Source organism: Plecotus auritus, assembly GCF_963455305.1.
Source record: "Plecotus auritus genome assembly, chromosome: 1".
Classification (NCBI taxonomy): domain Eukaryota; kingdom Metazoa; phylum Chordata; class Mammalia; order Chiroptera; family Vespertilionidae; genus Plecotus; species Plecotus auritus.
Genome location: NC_137770.1, coordinates 202,414,052 through 202,435,725, shown reverse-complemented (window position 1 = coordinate 202,435,725; position 21,674 = coordinate 202,414,052). Strand labels below are relative to the sequence as shown.

The window sequence follows — 21,674 nt, the reverse complement described above, 5'->3', positions numbered from 1 at the left end:
TTTTTATGTGTGGGTGTTTCTTACTGGTTTGCACATGTTTTCCTTTTTACTTTGTTTCTGAAATACTTAATAATGTATAGGTTGTAAAATAGATTACATTTTCATTTTAAGAATACTTTTCTCCTTAAATTGTTCTGCTGAGATAACTATTTTTAGGGGAAATAGTTTTTTAAAGCAACTAAATTGTATTTGTTATTTTTGTACATGCATAACTAGGGTGCTGAGGGCACTAATGTGGGAAGACACTTAACTTTTGTTCTAGTTGAACTTTTCTTATACATTATTACTTAAAATTATCTAGAAACAGTGTCATAAAATCTAGGTTGAGAGAGAATACAGTATACATGAGACAGTTAAAGTCTGAATAGAAATTATTTATGGGGACAAAAGCAGAATAATACTGTCAGTGCCATATAATGGAAGCATAGAGGCAGCATTCACATTGTACAAGTATTTCAGAGAATGTGTAAAAACAGGGATTCGGCTCTATTGGAGATAGACAATTTCTATTAAAGTAGCTGGAAGAGGAAAAATGATCTAAAATATGAAATGTAACATCGACGCTATGTTGTAAACTGTGCCAAGATTACTCAAATTGTAGTTATTGTTGGTCAAAGTTTAACTGCTTTATCATTTTTATTTTAAAAGAGGATACTGAATGTCAGAAAATCCGTAATATGTTTTAGTTGAGAGGTGTAAATAATGTATACAGACTTGTATTTGATGGGATGGGAAGAAATATTTAAATTCTAGGTTTTTTTAAAGGAAGATACTGAATGTTTATTACAAAAAATAAATAGTTATGTTTGGCCATGAATTCTGACTTTGTGTTAATGTGTATTTTTGCTATCAATATTCCCCTGCTGAACACATTCCTACAGAAATATTGAAGGTATTTGGAGTATGTTAACATTTGAAATTTGTTAGGCGTTATTTTTTATGTTTACAACAACCCTGGATATTAGTATTTTAGTCTTACAAATTAGGAAACTAAAGCTCAGAAATTGTATAAGTCACTAACTAGGGTTTTAAAACCCAAATATTCATTGACCTTGAAGCCAACACTTTTGTTTGCTTTCTTTAAATACACAGTAGTCTCCTCTTATCTTGGGTTACCCATGGTTAACTGCAGTCTGAAAATATTAAATGGAAAATTCCAGAAAGAATTAGTAAGTTTTAAATTGCAACCATTTTGAGTAGAATGATGAAATCGTGTGCCATCCTGCTTCATCCTACCCCACCCTGCCCAGGATGTGAATCATCCTTGTCCAGCGTATCCATTCTGTATATGTTTCCAACCCATTAGTTGCTTATTAGCTTTGTCAGTTATCAAATCAACTGTGGAGGTATGGAGTGCTTATGTTCAAGTAATCCTTACTTTGCTTAATAATGGCCCCAAAGCACCAGAGTAGTGATGCTGGCAGTTCAGGAATGTCAAAGAGAAGCCATAAAGTGTATGTATGACTAGGAAAAATCATAGTATATGTAAGGTTATATATAATTTGAGTTTCAGGCATCGACAGAGGGTTTTGCAACATGTCCCCTATGGATAAGGTGGGACTACTGAATTATTACCATGAGAACAGTTAGCAAAATATTTATTTTTTATCTTCCCATCAAGCTAAGATTTCATCAAATTTTGTCTTCATTATAGACCATTAAAGAATGAACACTATGCCCTGGCCTGTGTGGCTCGGTTGGAGCGTCATCCAGTATACTGGAAGATTGCAGGTTCTACCCCTGGTTGGGTTCCTCTCTTCGCTAAAATCTATTTTTTTAAAAAAGAATGAGCAGTATTAGAGAATCTTCATTTTACTCTGATTTCTAAGTTCCAAAAGGAAATGGATATTTTAGAGTATTTTCCGAGTATCATTATTTTAGAGGTATTTATTTTTAGAGGCATTGTGTTTGGACTGTCAGGTTGAAAATATTTTGATGGTAATAGCCACAGATGCCCATTGTCACTAATTGGTATTTGAACAAAAGCCTGGAAGTAGAAATGTTAGTCCACACTGATGTGGACTGTCTCCAGGTTATTTTTTGTTGTTGTTTTTTTGTCTCCAGGTTTTAATAAAAACATCTTGTATTCTGCACATACAGTATGTACAAAACTTTTTTGTATAAAGAAATACTTATAAAAATTAACTACATTTTGGTAGGTTCATTTGTCTCTCTTGTAGTAAATTTAAATATTTAATTGTTAAATAATATTGACTGGAATAATGCATTTTGATAACACAAACATTCTAAATAATTATTCCTTTAAGGCTTAACCACGTTTAATGTTTTACACTCTTTTGTTTTAAACTGCATAATGAATACAGTGTCACATTTTTTTGATGACCTAGAGATTAACTTTACAAGCATGCTGCAAAATATAGCTTCCTTTCCTGAGGAGCTGTATAGGGCTGATGGCTGGCTCCTACGCCCTGCTGGTGTGTTATTTTGACATTGCACTTCAGATGTGCTGGAAGCACCCTGACCCTCCACCCTTACTTTTATGATGGCTTCTACATCCTCCTGTTTTCTAGTCAGTAATGAGGGAAGGTTGCAGGAGAAATTTATAACCAAGCTCATTAAGTTGATAGACATTATTTTACAAGAGTTGGGTTGGTATACACAAATGTGTAACCACTTCTTACCAATGTTAAGGGCCCATTATTTTTTCTGCCTTTGTTCTCATTTTTTGAGTTGGTTTAGAGTTTTCTCGATAAACTTGTATGTCATCAGTTAGGACCCTATCTCATTCACCAGCATTTCCACAGGAGAAAAGGAATTCCCAAATTGAAGGACTAGTAAAATTTCTGGCAAGAAAGTGTTAAGGTAGTAGCATGCTCATGACTGGATGGATGCTCCAATCCCCCTTTTTAAAAAAATATATATATATTTTTATTGATTTCAGAGAGGAAGGGAGGAGAGAGAGAAACATCAATGATGAGAGTGAATCATTGATTGGCTGCCTCCTGCACACCCCTATTGGGGATTGAGCCCAGAATCTGGTCATGTGCCCTTGACTGGAATCGAACCCGGGACACTTCAGTCCGCAGGCCAATGCTCTATCCACCCAGCCAAACGGGCTAGGGCCAATCCTGTGTCTTATCTGCAATTCCAAAATCTGAAAAGCTCAGAAAACAAAGTATTTTATTGATTCAGTGCAAACTTTACCTGATCTTAAGTGTCACCGCCAAATATTAGTGTATTTAATACTTATGCCGGAGGGTTAGGGAGAGTGACATAATGTGTATAGTATATGAATATTTCTTTTCTAAAGTCCAAAAATTTTTGAATTCTGAAACAGATCTGGCTACATTGCTTTCAGATAAGGGGTTGTGGACAAAAATCAGGAAGGCACTTTTAAAAGTGCACTCTGGTCTCTTCCTTGTGTTATCCACAAATTATGTAGGAAAATGGAAAATTATGCTGAACTTGGTGCCAAGAGAGCTAGATTCTCTTGTTTCCCCCATTTACTTTGTATTTTTGAGGTACACTCTTAAGCTTGGAGGAGCTCAAGTTCGCACAGCCAGAAGCTGGCAGAGTTGGATTTGAAAGCAGTCTTTAATTTTTCCGTGCTTAAACTGTTACTCACACTTCTTTTGTGTGTGTGTATGTGTGTTTTATGTGTGTGGAAACCACATTTGGGGATTCCTACTCCTCAACCCCAAACATCTTTAAGGGATCTATATGGACTTCAGTTCCACTTTCCTCCTGTTTGAAGGCCTCAGAGATTCACTCTGCCTTACCCCTTTCTCAGTAGCTGCCAGTACCCTTATCATTTCATGGGTGTTTCCCCAAGCTTAGGTGTGGAATAAAACACGTAGGAGCTTTCCTAGCTTCTTTGCCATCCTTGATGACAAGCATTCAGGCCTTCTTCATTTCAAGGATCCTGCTGCTAATCACTATGGGATAAACAAAAGTAATGCACATAAAGTAATAACTAGTAGCATAACAAACTAACAGGGAAATTACAAAGAATAATTTTTGCTGTTTTTATTCTAGAGTTCTCCATGAGATCACATTTTGATTTCTGCCCTTTATTTCTGAGAATGATTCACTGTTTTACCCACCTCCTTCTGAACTCCACCTTTAGATGCATTTTAAATGTGATGATAGTTGCAAAGTAAAAAAGAATAACAGGGCCGTTTGTTTTTGTAGATAATTTGAACTCAGTAACTTCTAGACTGAGTAGTGTCTAGTTTACTGGTTTTTTTTGTTTTTGTTTTTGTTTTTTACCATAATTAAAAAATGAGTTCCTGTGGGCATTTTTTACTCTGTTATTTGCCTCCAGCTAGCTGAGTGTTCTAGCAGAGTACATGGCACATAAGTACTCTGTGTTGAATTAAACAATTCAACATGTTTATTTGTTAACTATGTGCCAGGTATAAGGGCATGCAAAGTTAAATAAGTTCTAGTCATGCTGAAATATACCCAATGTGTTAACTTCTACATAGCATTGTAGAGGTGAAAAATGTTTTCCTTACTCCCTTCTAGGTTCTTTAGCTGGTCTAATAAGTAAATTGATATAAGAGAGGTTAATAGGAGAAAACCAAATTTTTTTCACAAATTTTATTTGTACAGCAGCCCCATAAAAATATGAAACTCAAAGTGAGCAAAGTAGGAAGCTTTTATATCTTTTAGACGAATAAACGATAAATTTGTGAAGACTTGACAAGGCAAATGATTTGGGCTTGTATGAGTACATTGGTGAAGAAGTAACAAGGTTTGTTAATACAGCCTGCTCTGCTCTAAATTCCCACCCCAGTTCCACTTGCTGACTTTGAACAACAGCCTCTCAGTGCCTGTTTCCTACTGACAAATGGGGTTAATTGTGGGATCTTCAGCATTGGTTTGCTAGTTACTTCATGAAAAGAGCTGGAAACTGCCTGGCTGGGTTGCCCAGCAGAATTTAGCCTGATGCTTGTCCTCCAGGCTGAGAACATAGGCCTGTAAGGTCTGGGGCTGGGAAAGCAGGAACTTTACAAACTTTGCTTTCTAGCCTGCTTGAATAATGAGGAAAATAAACTTAAGCTGTCTGACCTTGTAGGCCAGAGACTAGATATGCCCATAATTTCAATGCCATGCCAGGTGCATTTTTTAATTGGATAGAACTGTGTTGTTTTCAAGGCCAGCAGCGAGATAACCACTAAGTGCACATAGGGCTGGCTCTTTAATAAAAAGGGAAGTTCTGCTTGTAACCTTGCTTAGAATTTGAATTCATTTTCTCTAAGCCCACTGGTGAAGCCCACCGGTGAATAAGTGTGACTCCCCCGGCCTGTGCTCTCGGACCGCGGGACCTCACCCGAGAGCTTTCAATAAACGCGATTTTTCGCTTTTACCCTGCTTGTCTTGGTCAACTTATTGGTTTCGGTCGGGTTAAGTCTTACATCTCTGATTAAACCTTACAAGGCCAATGTCTGATTTTTCTATTACACATTGCTTCAGCCCGACAAGTTCAAAGGTTTAAGTCCAACCAATTCTGTTCAGACGCTTTATCTCTACTAGCCCCACCGCAGAGGCAAGTTACCCAAGCCCAGCCCAGGTGCCGACAGCAGGCCACACCCGCTGCCCTTGGGCGCCCTCCCGCGCTCCCAGGTCTTGGGCGTTTGCCAGTGGTTTCCACCACTCAGGAAGCACCCAATCCTCGTCCCCCCCCCCCCCCCCCCCCCCCCCGGCGGAGTTCCCGGAAGCGGCGCGCCTGCGTCATCTCGCGCGCGGCCCCGCCCTCTGCTCTCGCGGGATCCTCCTTGTGGGTAGCACCCAGCGGCCCCGGACTCGGCGGGCGAACTCTGAGGGGTCCGAGTCGACGTTCCAAGCTGCGGGGGCGGGGGAGGGGCGTGGCCTCCCCTCTGGGCGGGCTGCCCCGCCGCTGGTCCGCCTCCGTCGGCAGCCGCCTCCGCGCGCCAAAATCAAATCGGAGACCCGCCGGCGGGAGACCCAGTGACGAGCCGGAGTCCAGCCTGCAGCGCGGCGGCGGCGCGAGCAGCTGTGTCCACTTCCCAGCCACCTGCCCGACGTGCTCGGGCCGCACCCTGTCGAGGCATGGCCACCCCACCCAAGAGGAGCTGCCCCTCTCCCGCGACCAGCTCTGAGGGAACCCGCATCAAGAAAATTTCCATCGAAGGGAACATCGGTAAGGAGCTCCGCGCAATGTTGGGTCCATAGAAGGGGGGTCACGGCGGCGGCGAAGCGCGCGTTTGCTGCATCTCTGCTGCTCCTCAGTGAGGACCTTCTTCCCAGGCTGGCTGTGGAGCTGCGGTCTGGAATTCCCCTCCGACCGCAGCCTCCTCCGTGCCCTCCCGGCCTCCTCCGTGCCCTCCCGGCCTCCTCCGTGCCCTCCCGGCCTCCTCTCTGCCCTCCTAGCCTCCTCCCTGCCCTCCTGCTCTCTGCCCTCCTAGCCTCCTCCCTGCCCCAACGACGGCGGCGGCGGTGGCCTCCCGGGCATCTGGCAGCGCTTTGGGCCGGTTTCATCCTCTTTGTTGGGACACCACAAATGGAAGTTTTTTTTTTTGTTGTTTTTTTTTTGGGGGGGGGGTGTCAGTTCTTCTGGTGCAATTTACATACGTTAAATGACCCCTTTTAGGTGAACTCTTCAGTGAGGACTGGCAAACATATAATGTCATTCTACTACCACCACGATCAGGATTAAGAACATTTCCATCACCTCGGGAAGTTCCCTGTGCTCCTTTGTAGTCAGCCCCCTCTCTTCCTAGCCTTTGGCAACCACTGATCGCAGTCCTATCCTTATAGGTTTTGCCTTTTCCAGAATGTGATATAACGGGAATCATAGTGTGTGTAGCCTTGAGTGTTATACTTTAAATTAGCATAATTATTATATATTCATTCATGTTGCTTGTCTCGGTAGTTCTTTTCTATTGCCTGGTACTATTCCATTGCATGGTTATACCACAGTTTATCTCTTCCCTAGTTGTGGACATGTTTCCAGTTTTTAGGGATTATGACTAAAACTGCTATAAACATTGGTGTACAAGGACAGAGGTTTTTAATGATCTAACAGCATGGATTTCCTCACTGCCTATCCTACATCCAAGTAAACTTTGGGCTGTGATTCAAAGACCATTATGTTTCTGTTCTTTACCCAGATGAGGACAGAACACACCATTAATGCATTTTGCAAGATGCATCTGAACTTATGCTTCTTATATATTTCCTACCACAGGAAACCTATGCCTGACATTTCCTGTTTTGAGATAATTTTTTTTTTTGTCTCCAAGTTATGTACTAGTCATTCATGCATACAGTGAATGTTTTTAAATTTTTACCCCATTCAAAGCGCTTGCACTTTGTTTTTTGTTTCTTTAATTTTTATAAAGCACTTGGACTTTTAAAAAGCAAGACAAGCAGATGCTTTAGCAGCATTCCAAGGAATAGAAAAGAAGCTGAACATACCCTCAAAGAGGACATTTTGTTTAATTGCTCTCGTATTAAGGCACCAGTGGAAAAGATCCATATACAGTTGGACCCTTGAACAACATGTGTTTGAACTGTGCAAGTCAACTTATACGTGGATTTCCCCTCCAATAAATACCTGTACTGTTTCTGTAGTTGGGAGTCCGTGGATGCTGAGGGCAGACTATATGCATTGATTTACACTATTTTATATAGAGGACTTGAGGTCCTGGAACTAAAATCTGAATATTTGCTAACACCGAATCTTGCATTTCTGTAAGATGACATTTTGCTATTTAGATGAGCTTTATTCCTCACCACTTAGTCTTTCCTGACACTGAAGCTTTGCCAGTTGCTGTTATTGCTTTTGCACTGTTGCTCATGTCCCCTCCAATTTGTCACACCCAAATAAGCTATAAATGTACAAATTGCTTATCTGTGTTGTAGAAAACAATTTGTGATTCTTCTGATCCCTAGAATTTGAGACTTAACTGTTCATTTTATTTTATATTCATACTAGAGGCCTGGTGCACGAGATTCATACACTGGGGCAGGGGGGCCCTCAGCCTGGCCTGCGCCCTCTTGCAGTCGGGACCCCTCAGCGGACATCCCTCTTGCAGTCTGGGACTCTCGCAGTCTGGGACCGCTCACTCCTTACCGCCTGCACCCACCTGCAGTGGAGGCGGGAGAGGCTCCTGCCACCACTGCTGCTATGTTTGCCAGCTGTGAGCCGGCTCACTGCTCCTTAGTGCTGCCTTAGAGGTGGGAAAGGCTCCCACCACCGTCGCTGGGCTCGCCAGCCAGCTCTGAGCCCGGCTTCTGGCTGAGCGGCACTCCCCCTGTGGGAGCGCACTGACCACCAGGGGGCAGCTCCTATGTTGAGCATCAGTCCCCTGGTGGTCAGTGTGCATCATAGCGACTGGTCATTCCACCATCCGGTCAATTTTTATATTATGTTTTTATTATTCTACTAGAGGCCGATACACAAAATTCGTGCAAGGGGCTCAGCCCTTGCAACCGTGGCAGCTGCCTCAGCCCTTGCAGCCCCTTGGCTGTCTGGTCTAATTAGCATATTATGCATTTATTATTATAGATTATTATTATAGATATAATAAAAGCCTAATATGCTGAGTGTCCAGTTGTCCTGTCATCCGTTCAACCAATCAAAGCATAATATGCTAATGATATGCTAAGGCCGCTCAACCACTCACTATGACATGCACTGGGGCCAGATGCTCTGACCGGTAGGTTAGCTTGCTGCTGGGATCCGGCTGATTGGGACTGAGCGAGATGGGCTGGACATGCTCTGGAGCCCTCCTGTAGCTCCCCCACGTCCCTCCCTGTCCCCAATCGTGCACTGGTGGGATCCCTTGGTCTCACCTGCGCCCTCTCGCAATCTGGGACCCCTTGGAGGATGTTGGAGAGCTGGTTTTGGCCCAATCCCACAGGCCAGACCTAGGGACCCACTGGTACACGAATTTGTGCACCGGGCCTCTAGTATAAGATAACCATCTTCTCATGTTCTCTGTTACTAAAATACCCCCTTATGTTAGATTTATGGAGGCCTTAACCTGTTTCTTCTCATCTTAATAGTTTGTACAGAATAACTTTTGGCATGATGCCTGCTTGGCATTCATAATTGTTAGGTGCCATGACTTTTTAAAGTATTAACATCAGTGTCCTTGGTTCTTGTTCATCTTTGCCTTTATAGAATATTAATTTATTAATTAGCTTATTTTCTAGCCTCCCCCCCAAAAGCTAACAAACTAGATGTTAGTACAATTGGGAACTGCAGGTAATTATTGTTTGAATTACATGTACTTTTATTACTTTTAAAATTTCAAAATATGACCACATAAACTTTTTCCATGTGTAGGCAGTGTCAGAAGAAAGCTGAATTCTAGCCTAAGTGCTTTCAGGCTAAGATTGATTGATTTTGCCTGATTTTTAAAATGTGTTCCTCAGGTGTTTTTCTGAGCATCGCGTTTTCCTTTCCATCTTCATCTAGTTCAGTGAATGTCTGGTGATCATTTTTATGTTTCCACTTATTATTCTTCTAGATGCCTTACAGTCCCTATGTTTACCCTCTCCACACAAAATCTGTGGTCACCAGTGTTTTTCTCATTATTAAATCCGATAGTCATCTAATTTATCCTTAAAAGTTTTTCTCCTCAACTGTTCTCTGTCTGTTACCTTATCAACCCTCCTCTTTTTCCCCTCTATGTGTGATCTATTTATTTATTTATTTTTTTAATTGATTTCAGAGAGGAAGGGAGAGGGAGAGAGATAGATAGGAATATCAGTGATGAGGGAGAATCATTGATTGGCTGCCTCCTGCATGCCCCCTACTGGAGATTGAGCCTGCAACCCAGGCATGTGCCCTAGACTGGAATCGAACCTAGGACCCTTCAGTCCACAGGCCGACACTCTATCCACTGAGCCAAACCAGCTAGGGCCCTACATGTGATTTTTCAAAGTTCTTTCAGTTTGTTCTTTTTTTCTATTGTCCTAGATTTGAATGTAGTTTTGTAGGTCAAAGGTAAGTTCTTTTTGCCCTCTTTGGATCCAGTTTATAAGGAAGAGGAGGCTTTACTTATAAGCATACTGAAGTTGCTTTTTATGTGTGTGTGTGTGTGTGTGTGTGTGTGTGTGGAGAGAGAGAGAGAGAGAGAGAGAGAAACATGCTGACTGGAGATGTCTAATATAACCACATTTGGTGACTTCAGATAGAAAGGGTGTGGTGGTCATTAGGAGTACTGCTGCACCCTATTAAATTTTAGGTCAACACTTTTCCTATTATTAAATGAATGTATTCCTGGGTAATTTATAAATATAATGTGTTCTGATTTTACCTGAATATCTCCCCCACCGCAATTTCTAAGAAACTAGTGAATGGTCAGATAAATTTTTTTTAAGGATTGGATAGTGTACACATTGCACAGAACCATGAAAATAAAGCAGAGAAAACATGGCTATTGCTTGTAGGAAGTACTTTGCAAAAAAGGTTTTATAATTTACTAGTGGCCCAGTGCACGAATCCATGCACATTGAAAGGAAATTAATGAGAAGAAATATTTTAATATCGCTATTCGCCCTTTCTCTATAATAGATGTGTCAACCAAATTCACGATTGACAATGACAGATGGAAACACGTGTGTGATTGGCGCCAGCGAGAGCTTTATATGTATCACTAGATGTTGAGTTGTGCAGGGGCTGCTCCTTGGGTGGCAGTGGCTCCTCGGGCTGCGGTTGCTCCTCAGGCAGTCATGGCAGTGGCTGCTCCTCAGTTGGCAGCGGCTCCTCTGGTGGGTGCTGTTTGCAGCAGTGGTGTCTCCTCTTGCTGATGGGGGAAGGCTGCTCGCACAGCTGCTGCTCCGCGGACAGGGGTGCGCTGGTCACAAGGCTGCTGCTCCTCTGATGGGGGCAGGCTGTGCACGGCTGCTGCTCCTCAGACAGGAGTGGGCTGCTAGTGTGGTTGCTGCTCCTTGGATGGGGGCAGATTGCTCACGTGGCTACTGCTCCTTGGATGGGGGCTGGCTGCACGTGACTGCTGCTCCTCAGATGGGGCGAGCTGCTCATGAGGCTGCTGCTGCTTGGACCGGGGTGGGCTGCTTGGGCAGCTGCTGCTTGAATGGGGGCAGGCTGCTCATGTGGCTGCTGCTCCTCGGATGGGGGCAAATTGCTTGCACAGCTGCTGCTCCTCGGATGGGGGCGGGCTGGGCTGCTCATGGAGCTGCTGCTCCTCAGTCATGGGTGGGCTGCTCGTGCGGCTGCTGCTCCTCGGACGGGAGCATGCTGCTTGCGTGGTTGCTGTTCCTCAGACTGGGGAGTCGGCCGCTCACACAGCTGCTGCTTCTTGGACAGGGGCAGGCCATGTGAGGCTGCTGCTCTTCAGCCTTGGACGGGCTGCTTGCAGGGCTGCTGCTCCTTGGACAGGAGTGGGCTGCTCACGTGTCTACTGCTTACGTGGTCTCAGTGCCCTGGGCAGCTGAGTCTCCTTCCCCAATTCGGAGTGGATGTTATTCATTTCAGCTGCTCATTCTGTCTGCTCCAGGACAAGGCCCGGGACATGTCCATCTATTCCGCTGCCATTTTTTCGTCCCCACATTTTACACTTGAACCAAATGTCTGTGAAGCGTTTTCCCGTGCCTCATCTCATTTGATCCTCACAGAAGTCCTGGAGCAGGTAGATAGGGGACTTGGTGGAATCCAATTTTCTTTTCATTAGCCAGAAAATGGAGATTTTGAAAGCTTAGAAACTTGACCTGACTGAAAAGAAGTAACAAATGGTGCACCTTGAGAATGACTTCAGGTTTTCTCACTGGGCAGAATATAGTCAAACACTGCTGCAGTTAAATATTGTACCCTTTGTTCTCCCTGCGTGATCTACAATAATAATCTGCTTCGTGTTGATATTTACTGCTGTGTTGCTGACAATTACCTGAAAGAGAAGTTGGGGTGCTTCACTGGACTGGAAAAAGTTAACTAAGTCAGAAAGCAAGTCTAATTAAGCAAGTTTATTCTATACATATAAAAGGCTAAGTTGACTCGCACATGTGCAGTACACATAAAGCTCTTGCTGGCGCCAGTCGGACACATGTGTTTCGTTCTTTCATTGTCAATCATGAATTTGGTTGACATTTCTATTATAGAAAAAGAATAGCAATATTAAATATTTCTTCTAATTAATTTCCTTTCAATGTGCACAAATTCGTGCACTGGGCCACTAGTATGTGAATAATGCTTTGTGCTAAGATATTAGGATATCTATGTGTCTCTAGGTGATAGGAATTTTTCAGCTTTAGTCTTGAGGGAACCACCATAATACATGTAGTTCAACATTGAGCGAAATGTTGTTGTGCTGTGCATGATTATAACTTTTGAAAAGTTGAAGACTACTTTGGCTTTTTTTTTTTTTTCCTGATAAGTGTTTTTCCTCAGTTTTACTTTTCCTCTTCACAATAGCTGCAGGGAAGTCAACATTTGTGAATATCCTTAAACAAGTCTGTGAGGATTGGGAAGTGGTTCCTGAACCAGTTGCCAGATGGTGCAATGTTCAAAGTACTCAAGATGAATTTCAGGTATGAAAATAAAATTTAAGTAAAATAAAAATTTTTTGGCTTAGAGAAGCAGTAGTATTTAATCTCTTGGATGTTTGCTTGTTTTTCCTTTTTACAGTAAAACTTTGAAACCTAGCTTTAATTTTTTCTTAATATATTTTATTGATTTTCTACAGAGAGTAAGGGAGAGGGATAGAGAGTTAGAAACATCGATGAGAGAAACATCGATCAGCTGCCTCCTGCACACTGGGGATGTGCCCGCAACCAAGGTACATGCCCTTGACCAGAATCGAACCTGTGACCCTTCAGTCCACAGGCTGACGCTTACCCACTGAGCCAAACCGGCCAGGGCATAGCTTTAATTCTTTATGCTCATCTGGATAGTAGTACAAGGATGTTTATCTACGTAAACATTGGAGTATATGCACATAACATATATGTACTTGATTATATCTAAGTAAAATTTTTAAAGTTTTTAAAACTTGAAAGTTTTAAAAAATCTAATTGCAAGTTAAATTCCTTGAGTTGCTTTTTACTTTTTGTTTTAAAAAACATAAGCAAACAAGAAAAACAAAACTACCTAGTAACTGAATTTTATTAGTTTATTTTTTAAGCCTTTAGAAAGAACCATTTAAGCTCCCATTTCTTTGTACTGTCATTTTTTGCCAGACTTTCATCCTGGACACAAGTTTCAATTTCTCAGCATTATTCATTCTATGTTGTGAATGAGAAGAAGGGGAAATAAGAGTTACATTTGTTTTTTAAAAAATATATTTTTATTGACTACGGAGAGAGAGGGAGAGGGAGATTTCTACATCAATGATGAGAGAGAATCATTAATGGGCTGCCTCCTGAACACCTCCCATTGGGATTGAGCCCACAACCCAGGCATGTGCCCTGACCAGGAATCAAACCCTGGGTTGATGCTCAATCACTGAGCCATGATAGCTGGGCAAATCTCATTTTTTAAAGCACAGTTTTTCACTTTATGTATATGAAGAAGAGATATCGAATTGCTAATACTTTCATTTCTGGAGAAATGAGAATTGAAACTGAAAGCTGCATAGCTGTATAGCAGACACCTTCAAAATGGGAATGTGCTTAAAGCTTTGTTAGAGCTGAGGTGGACAGAGGATTGAAAAAAAGTCTATGTTTAAAGTTCAACTATTGGTATGAGGGATCTGGAAATAACTGAGTTTTTAAAATATAAGTTATGGGGCCTCCACATGCCCCCGGCCTCGCCCCCTCCGGGTACGGCGGCAGGAGCGGCTGTGGCCCGGACCCCTTCTCAGGAAAATCAAACCGGGCTGGCAGCCTCTCAGTCAATCGGGGAGGAGATGGGCCAGCCTCGGCCAATGGCCGCCACGGAAGCTAATGAGCACTAATGCCACATGGAAGCCCATTCACAAAGTAGCCGCTATTGTCTGACGGGGACAGGACGCTTGCACAGCCGGGGGCGGGCCCAGGATGGAGCTCGGCCGACAGGCCCATGGTTGGAGCTGCGATGGCTAAGCCGGGCTGCGTGCCGCCCTCCGCGCCTGGCACAGAGGGGCTGCCATGCGCTTTCCTGCAGAGCCTGCGCACCCTTTTCCACATCCTGGACAACCAGTGTTGCTGCTATGTGCACCTGCGCGAGATCGAGTCCCGCTGGCCAGGCACTGATACACGCGACCTGCCCTGCGGCATGCTCGAGGGCTTCCTGAGCTTTGATCACTTAGTGGCTGGCCTGTGCGCCTCGCTGGGGAGCGCCTACGGTGGCCCGCGGGGCCCAGAGCGTGGCTCGGGGCAAACCTCGGAGGCACATAAACGGAGGCATCACATAAGAATGGATTGTGAGCTGCTGAAGCAGATGGCAGAGCTGGAGCAGGATCAGGATCTGCACATGATGGCCCAGGGCCGAGACTGGTACGAGCAGTAGCTGCAGCACGTGCAGGATCACCAGCGTGCCTGGGCCAGAGCCCGGCCAGCACTGAGTTTGGGGCTGAGTGGAGCCCCCGCCCGCTGGGGCGACTGCTGCCCAAGGTTCAGGAGATGGCCTGGGGGAGCTGCTGATTGTGGCCTGTGCCTGTACGGCTCTGCCCTCTGTCTCCTCAGGGCTCCCATGCCACGCCCTGGCCCCCGCCTCACCCCCAGCGCCTGGCTGGCAGCAGCAGGCCATCCTGACACTGAAAGAGCAGAACCGGCTCCTCACGCAGGAGGTGACCGACAAGAGCGAGCAGATCTCACAGCTGGAGCAGGAGAAGTTCTCCCTCACCAAACAGCTGTTTGAGGCAGGTGCCCTCAGCCAGCAGGATGCCAGGCCTCTGGACTCCACCTTCATCTAAGGCCACAGGCACGGACATGGCCTCTTGACCGGACACTGGCCCTGGGCAGTGCCCTTCGATCCCAAGCTCGCTGGCTGAAGACCACTCAGCTGGCCTGGACACAGCTCTCCGGCCTCCCAATCTGGACTCCCCAGCCCTGGGTGGAGCTGGCAGGTGGGCTGCCCCCAGGATGCCCTTCCATCCTGGCCTGGGGATGGGAGCTGACCTGGGCCAGGGCTCCATTGTGCGGTCTCAGCCTGAAGCTACTGCTACCCCTTTCTCGCAGTCAGTGGATCCCTCCTCTAGTTTACCAGGTGTCCAGGTGTCAGTAATCTTTCTAGTGTTTACAGCTGGCCTGTCTCCCTTCCCCTCTGGAGTCTCTAGTAAAAGGTCCTGGTCACGTGGGGCTGCACTTCTGACAGCAGCCAGCAGAGCACCACCTGCATGCTGGTCATGGATCCTGAAGTCCCCACTGAGGTCTCACGTGGGGGTGGAGTAGGGGACCTTGGGGTGGGCTGGGACACCTGAGGGCCAATCAGGTGACCTCTCTCAACCCAGGACACCAAGACTAGGGGCCACTCACCAGGAACAGATGGAGGGGGTGGGGATGGCTCTGATGGGGGCATGGGGTCTGCCTATACCTGGTTCCAGGGACCCCCGGGATGTATGAAGGTGCCTGGAGTGGGGCTGGAATAATGGCCTGCTTGCCCCTCCACACAGACTCTGGGACCTAAATCAACATGGCTTAGCCGTCATCCCTCGGGCCGAGACTCAACCCAGACAGACAAGCCCACAGAGCAATCTGTGACCCAGCTCAGGGCCTTAGGGCCCCCCAGGCACCCTGGCCAGGGCGAGCTGTGATCACCAGTGGCTCCGATGTGGCCCTCACCAGGGTGGGGAGAGCCTTGGAATCCCAGACGTGCCGTGAGGGGCCTGGTGGGCCAAGCACCCCCGCCAGGTATGCACCCCACCTGTGGCCTCCTTCCCACCCCAGCTTGGCCCCAGGTCTGGGCTGGGAGACAGCATGTTGCTCAGAAAGGGGGGCTCAGGACTCAGAAGGAGGCTGGGACAGGTCCTCCAGGGAGGGGGGCAGGGGAGCAGGTCCTGAGGGCAGGACAGTCTCTGTCGGGCACCTAGGTAGACTTGCAGGGCACCCGTGCCAGCCAAGAGGGCCTGCCCACAGGACTCCCCAAGTCTTCCTCTTCCATGGTTCTTGGATCTGCCCCTGCCTCCCTCTCATCCCATGACCAGTCCCCTAACCTAGCTCAGGCCCTGTGCCCACCCTCACTGGGGTCCCTCTGCTCCCTATATGCAGCCTGTGACACTTCCAGAACTGAAACCCCACGGTCCCCTGCTCTGAATCCTCTCGTGATCCCAGCACTTGCAGACTCAGGCCCCAGTGGTGCAGCCTGGAGCCCCCACCCAACCCTCTGGTTTCGGGCTGTAGCTGTGCAGCCCACCACCCACCTCTGGGCTTTGCACATGCTATTCCATCTGGAATGCTCCTCCCTGGCCCTCCAGAATAGGTCAAAATGGCCAGGAATCTGGGGTGGTGGAATAGGATGGTCCTCGGCTTGTGACGCTGGTGGGGTGACTATCGTTGCCATTCATCTTTGTCTCTTCTCAGGGAACAGGTGGTCAGTGAAGGTTGTGTCTGTGATGTTCCAGCCAAGTTGAAGGAGTGTTAGAGCTTGAGGCCTTTGTTCCCTATTCTAACTTTCCTGCTTCATGAGGATAGTATTTTGGAGTACAAGGTTGTGGAGTGTGAGGGTGGTGTTGGGCGAGTGTATTCCTTGTATCTATACACTTAACAAAAAAAATCCTCACCCATGGATATTTTTCACTGATTTTAGAGAGAGGAGGGGGGAGAGAGAAACATTGATTAGCTGCTTCCTGTATGTGCCCTGACTGGGGATGAAACGGCAACCTTAGGTATGTGCCCTGACCAAGAATCAAACCCGCAACCTTTTTGGTGTACTGGCCAGTGCTCAACCAACTGAGCCACCCAGCTGGGCTGGATACTTTATTTGTTCTTTTTAAAAACTCAAGAAATGGGATTTCTTTTTTCATACTGAATACCTTTTTTATACCCATCCCTGATCTAATCCTTAAGGTTAGAGTTTGAGTCACCCATTGTCCAAATCTCAGCTTTCTTTAGAATATCATCAGTAGTGAAAAGTAGACGGTCTTCAGATTCAACCCTTTCAAGGCCAGTCCTGATTTGGATGTTCTCCATTTAATCACACTCTGGGCAGTTGGTGTAGAATTAGAAGAATTGGGCTGTTGATAACTTTTGATCTGTTTCCCTAGTCAGTAACTAAATTTGCACCTGTTAGCTTAGCTTGGGTTTTTCTTTTTTTAAGCTTTTTTTTTAACCTGCCACCTAGTGGCTGTAATGTTGCTATGTATTGACAAGCTGCCACAGATATTAGTAAAATAATGAGACTAAGTGTCATATGAGATGTATCTCCCTTACCTTCTCTTCCCATGTTAAGATTATCTTTAAAATATGCCATCAGTGCCCTAATCGGTTTGGTTAAGTAGATAGAGCATCGGCCCGTGTACTGAACGGTCCTGGGTTCAATTCCGGTCAAGGGCATGTACCTTGGTTGTCGGCTCGATCCCCCGTAGGGATTATGCAGGAGGCAGCTGATCAATGTTTCTCTCTCACTGATGTTTCGAACTGTATCCCTCTCCCTTCCTCTTTGTAAAAATCAATAAAATATATTTTAAAAATATGCTCCATCTCCTTTTGGAGAAATGAGGTAATGTGTCTTATAAAATCTGGTGTCAGTATTTAAATAAATTTAATGTGACCTGGTTTTTCAGTTTCATTGGATTCTTTTTCACTGCAGGTAAATGCAAATGTTTTTTGGTCTACTCATAGACCCTCTTTGAAGGAGTAGTTGACATCCAGGAAAGGTGAAGGAAGTTTTGTTAAGAGAAAATGCATGTTAATTACTTAAAAGTTTATGAAACTATTTTAGACCTGCCAAACTTTACTACGTGACAGTACATGATGAAAACATTCTTTGAAAACACAAATTTAACTGCCTTTTCTTTTGAAGGGGAATGTTTGCAATAGTTAAAAGTACAGGATAAAGGGACATGCAAATCGCTGAGAAAAGGAAGGAAGCACATTATTTTTGCAGCCAAAATGGAGGTCACAAAAATTATGCATTAAGGTTCTTAGGGTATTTACTTATACTTTTGACACAATCTAATAAACTTATTTTCTGATTAGAAGGGCCTGTCAAGGAAGGGACTTTAAAGAGGCAACCGTGTTGACCACCTGACATCAAAGGAGGAAATAGGAAAACTGAAAACAGACAAGAACTAACAAGGAATACCAGTTTTGACTCATTTATTATAAGATGAAATAGCAACTTGAAGAATTTGTGCCTGATGCTTTTATGTGTAGAATGGAAGCTTGTGCTCGATTGCTAACTTCTCTTGTGTATCCAGCAGTCAATATTCATAAAGTTGTGAGTCTCAACAGGAAATGGTGGGGCTTATAAACAATGAGTATGTGTCCTACCTAGTGAAGCACATATGACTTTGCTCTAGCTGAGTGGTCGGCAAACTCATTAGTCAACAGAGCCAAATATCAACAGTACAACGATTGAAATTTCTTTTGAGAGCCAAATTTTTTAAACTTAAACTACTTCTAACGCCACTTCTTCAAAATAGACTCGTCCAGGCCATGGTATTTTGTGGAAGAGCCACACTCAAGGGGCCAAAGAGCCGCATGTGGCTCGAGAGCCGCGGTTTGCCCACCACTGCTCTAGCTGATTTTTACTAAGAGGAAATACAGGCACAGTATTACTTCATTGTCCTATTTTTATTTATTTATTTTTTTTTTCAAATTTTTATTAAGGTATTATATGTGTACATATCTTACCATTGCCCCCCACCCCCACCCCACTCCCATACATGCCCTCACCCCCCAATGTTTTGCATCCGTTGGTTACTCTTATATACATGCATATAAGTCCTTCAGTTGATCTCTTATTTCCCCCACCTCTCCCTAACCTTACCACTGTAATTTGACAGTCTGTTTGATGCTTTACTGCCTCTGTAACTATCTTTTTGTTCATCAGTTTATAATGTTTTTCATTATCCCCAAATGAGTGGGATCATGTGGTATTTTTCTTTCATTGACTGGCTTATTTCACTTAGCATAATGTTCTCTAATTCCATCCAAGTGCCTACAAATGGTAGTAATTCCTTCTTTTTTACGGCAGCATAGTATTCCATTGTGTAGATGTACCATAGTTTTCTGATCCAGTCATCTGCTGATGGGCACCTAGGCTGTTTCCAAATCTTAGCTATTGTAAATTGTGCTGCTATGAACATAGGGGTGCATATATCCTTTCTGATTGGTGTTTCTGGTTTCTTAGGATATATTCCTAGGAGTGGGATTACTGGGTCAAATGGGAGTTCCATTTTCAGTTTTTTGAGGAAACTCCATACTGTTCTCCACAGTGGCTGCACCAGTCTGCATTCCCACCAGCAGTGCACGAGGGTTCCTTTTTCTCCGCATCCTCGCCAACACTTGTCGTTTGTTGATTTGTTGATGATAGCCATTCTGACAGGTGTGAGATGGTATCGCATTGTTGTTTTGATTTGCATCTCTCGGATAATTAGTGACTTTGAGCATGTTTTCATGTGTCTCTTGGCCTTCCTTCTGTCTTCTTTCGAAAAGCTTCTATTTAGGTCCGTTGCCCATTTTTTTATTGGATCATTTATCTTCCTTTTATTAAGTTGTATAAGTTGCCTGTAGATGTTGGAAATTAAACCTTTATCAGTGTTACCATTTGCAAATATGTTCTCCCATACAGTGGGGTTTCTTGTTGTTTTGTTGATGGTTTCTTTTGCTGTGCAAAAGCTTTTTATTTTGATGTAGTCCCATTTGTTTATTTTCTGTTTGGCTTCCATTGCCCTAGGGGCAGTATCACTGAAAAAGTTCTTTTGGCAAATGTCTGAGATTTTGCTGCCTGTGTATTCCTCTAGTATTTTTATGGTTTCCCGTCTTATATTTAAGTCCTGTACCCATTTTGAGTTTATTTTTGTGTATGGTGTAAGTTGGTGATCTAGTTTCATTTTTTTGCATGTATCTGTCCAATTTTCCCAACACCATTTATTAAAGAGACTGTCTTGACTCCATTGTATGCTCATGCCTCCTTTGTCAAATATTAAGTGCGCATATTGGTTTGGGTCGATATCTGGATTCTCTATTCTGTTCCATTGATCTATATGTCTGTTCTTGTGCCAGTACCAGGCTGTTTTGATGACAGTGGCTTTGTAATACAGCTTGAAATCTGGTATTGAGATCCCTCCTACTTTATTCTTCTTTCTCAGGATTGCTGTGGCTATTCGGGGTCTTTTTTTATTCCAGATGAATTTTTGGAGAGTTCTTTCTAGGTCTGTGAAATACGCCGTTGGTATTTTAATGGGGAGTGCATTGAATCTATAGATTGCTTTGGGTAGTATGGACATTTTAATGATGTTGATTCTACCAATCCATGAACATGGTATGTTCTTCCATCTGTTTACATCTTCCTCTATCTCTTTTTTCAGTGTCCTGTAGTTTTCCGCATATAGGTCTTTTACCTCCTTGGTTAGGTTTATTCCTAAGTATCTTAATTTTTTTGGTGCGATGGAAAATGGGATTGCTTTTTTAGTCTCTCTTTCTGTAAGTTCATTGTTGGTGTATAGAAATGCCATAGATTTCTTGGTGTTAATTTTGTATCCTGCTACATTGCCGAATTCATTTATTAAGTCTGTTAGTTTTTTGATGGAGTCTTTCGGGTTTTTTATGTACAATATCATGTCATCTGCAAATAAGGACAGCTTTACTTCTTCTTTTCCAATTTGGATGCCTTTTATTTCTTCTTCTTGTCTAATTGCAGTGGCTAATACTTCCAGTACTATGTCAAACAGGAGTGGTGAGAGTGGGCATCCCTGTCTTGTTCCTGTTCTTAGGGGAAATGGTTTTAGTTTTTGCCCATTGAGTATGATGTTAGCTGTGGGTTTATCATATATAGCTTTTATGATGTTGAGGTATGATCCTTCTATTCCCACCTTGTTGAGAGTTTTTATCAAGAAAGGGTGTTGGATTTTGTCAAATGCTTTTTCTGCATCAATTGATATGACTATGTGATTTTTATCTCTCAATTTGTTTATGTGATGTATCACATTTATTGATTTGCGGATATTGAACCATCCTTGCATTCCTGGGATAAACCCTACTTGGTCATGGTGTATGATCTTTCTGATGTACTGCTGGATCCTATTTGCTAGAATTTTGTTGAGGATTTTGGCATCTACATTCATGAGGGATATTGGCCTGTAATTCTCTTTCATTGTGTTGTCTTTATCTGGTTTTGATATTAGGGTGATGCTGGCTTCATAGAAGGAGCTTGGAAGTGTTCCTTCCTCTTGAATTTTTTGGAATAGTCTGAGGAGGATAGGTTTTAGTTCTTCCTTGAATGTTTGGTAGAACTCTCCTGTGAAGCCATCTGGCCCCGGGCTTTTGTTTGCCGGAAGCTCTTTGATGACTGCTTCAATTTCTTCCATAGTTACTGGCATGTTGAGCTGTTTAGATTCTTCCTGATTGAGTTTTGGAAGGTTATATTTTTCTAGGAATATGTCCATTTCCTCCAGGTTGTCCAGTTTGTTGGAATAGAGTTGTTCGTAGTATTTTTTAACAATCCTTTGTATTTCGGCGGGATCTGTTGTTATTTCACCTCTTTCATTTCTGATCTTGTTTATTTGGGTCCTCTCCCTTTGCTTCTTGGTGAGCCTGGCTAGAGGTTCATCAATCTTGTTTATCCTTTCAAAGAACCAGCTCTTGGTTTTGTTGATCTTTTGTATTGTTTCTTTGGTCTCTATGTCGTTTATCTG

At 43.9% G+C, this 21,674-nt stretch overlaps 1 protein-coding gene across 2 annotated transcripts in view; it reads left to right on the top strand.

Moving 5' to 3' along the window:
* Positions 1-5,764: 5,764 nt before the first annotated feature.
* DCK (deoxycytidine kinase) overlaps positions 5,765-21,674 on the top strand; it is a 30,328-nt gene continuing 14,418 nt past the window's right edge. For both annotated transcript variants that reach the window (XM_080677523.1, XM_080677522.1), the window contains exons 1-2: positions 5,765-6,127; positions 12,371-12,486. In XM_080677523.1, coding sequence (XP_080533649.1) covers positions 6,037-6,127; positions 12,371-12,486 — 207 coding nt within the window. In that variant the 5' untranslated portion in view covers positions 5,765-6,036. The remainder of the gene's footprint in view (positions 6,128-12,370; positions 12,487-21,674) is intronic.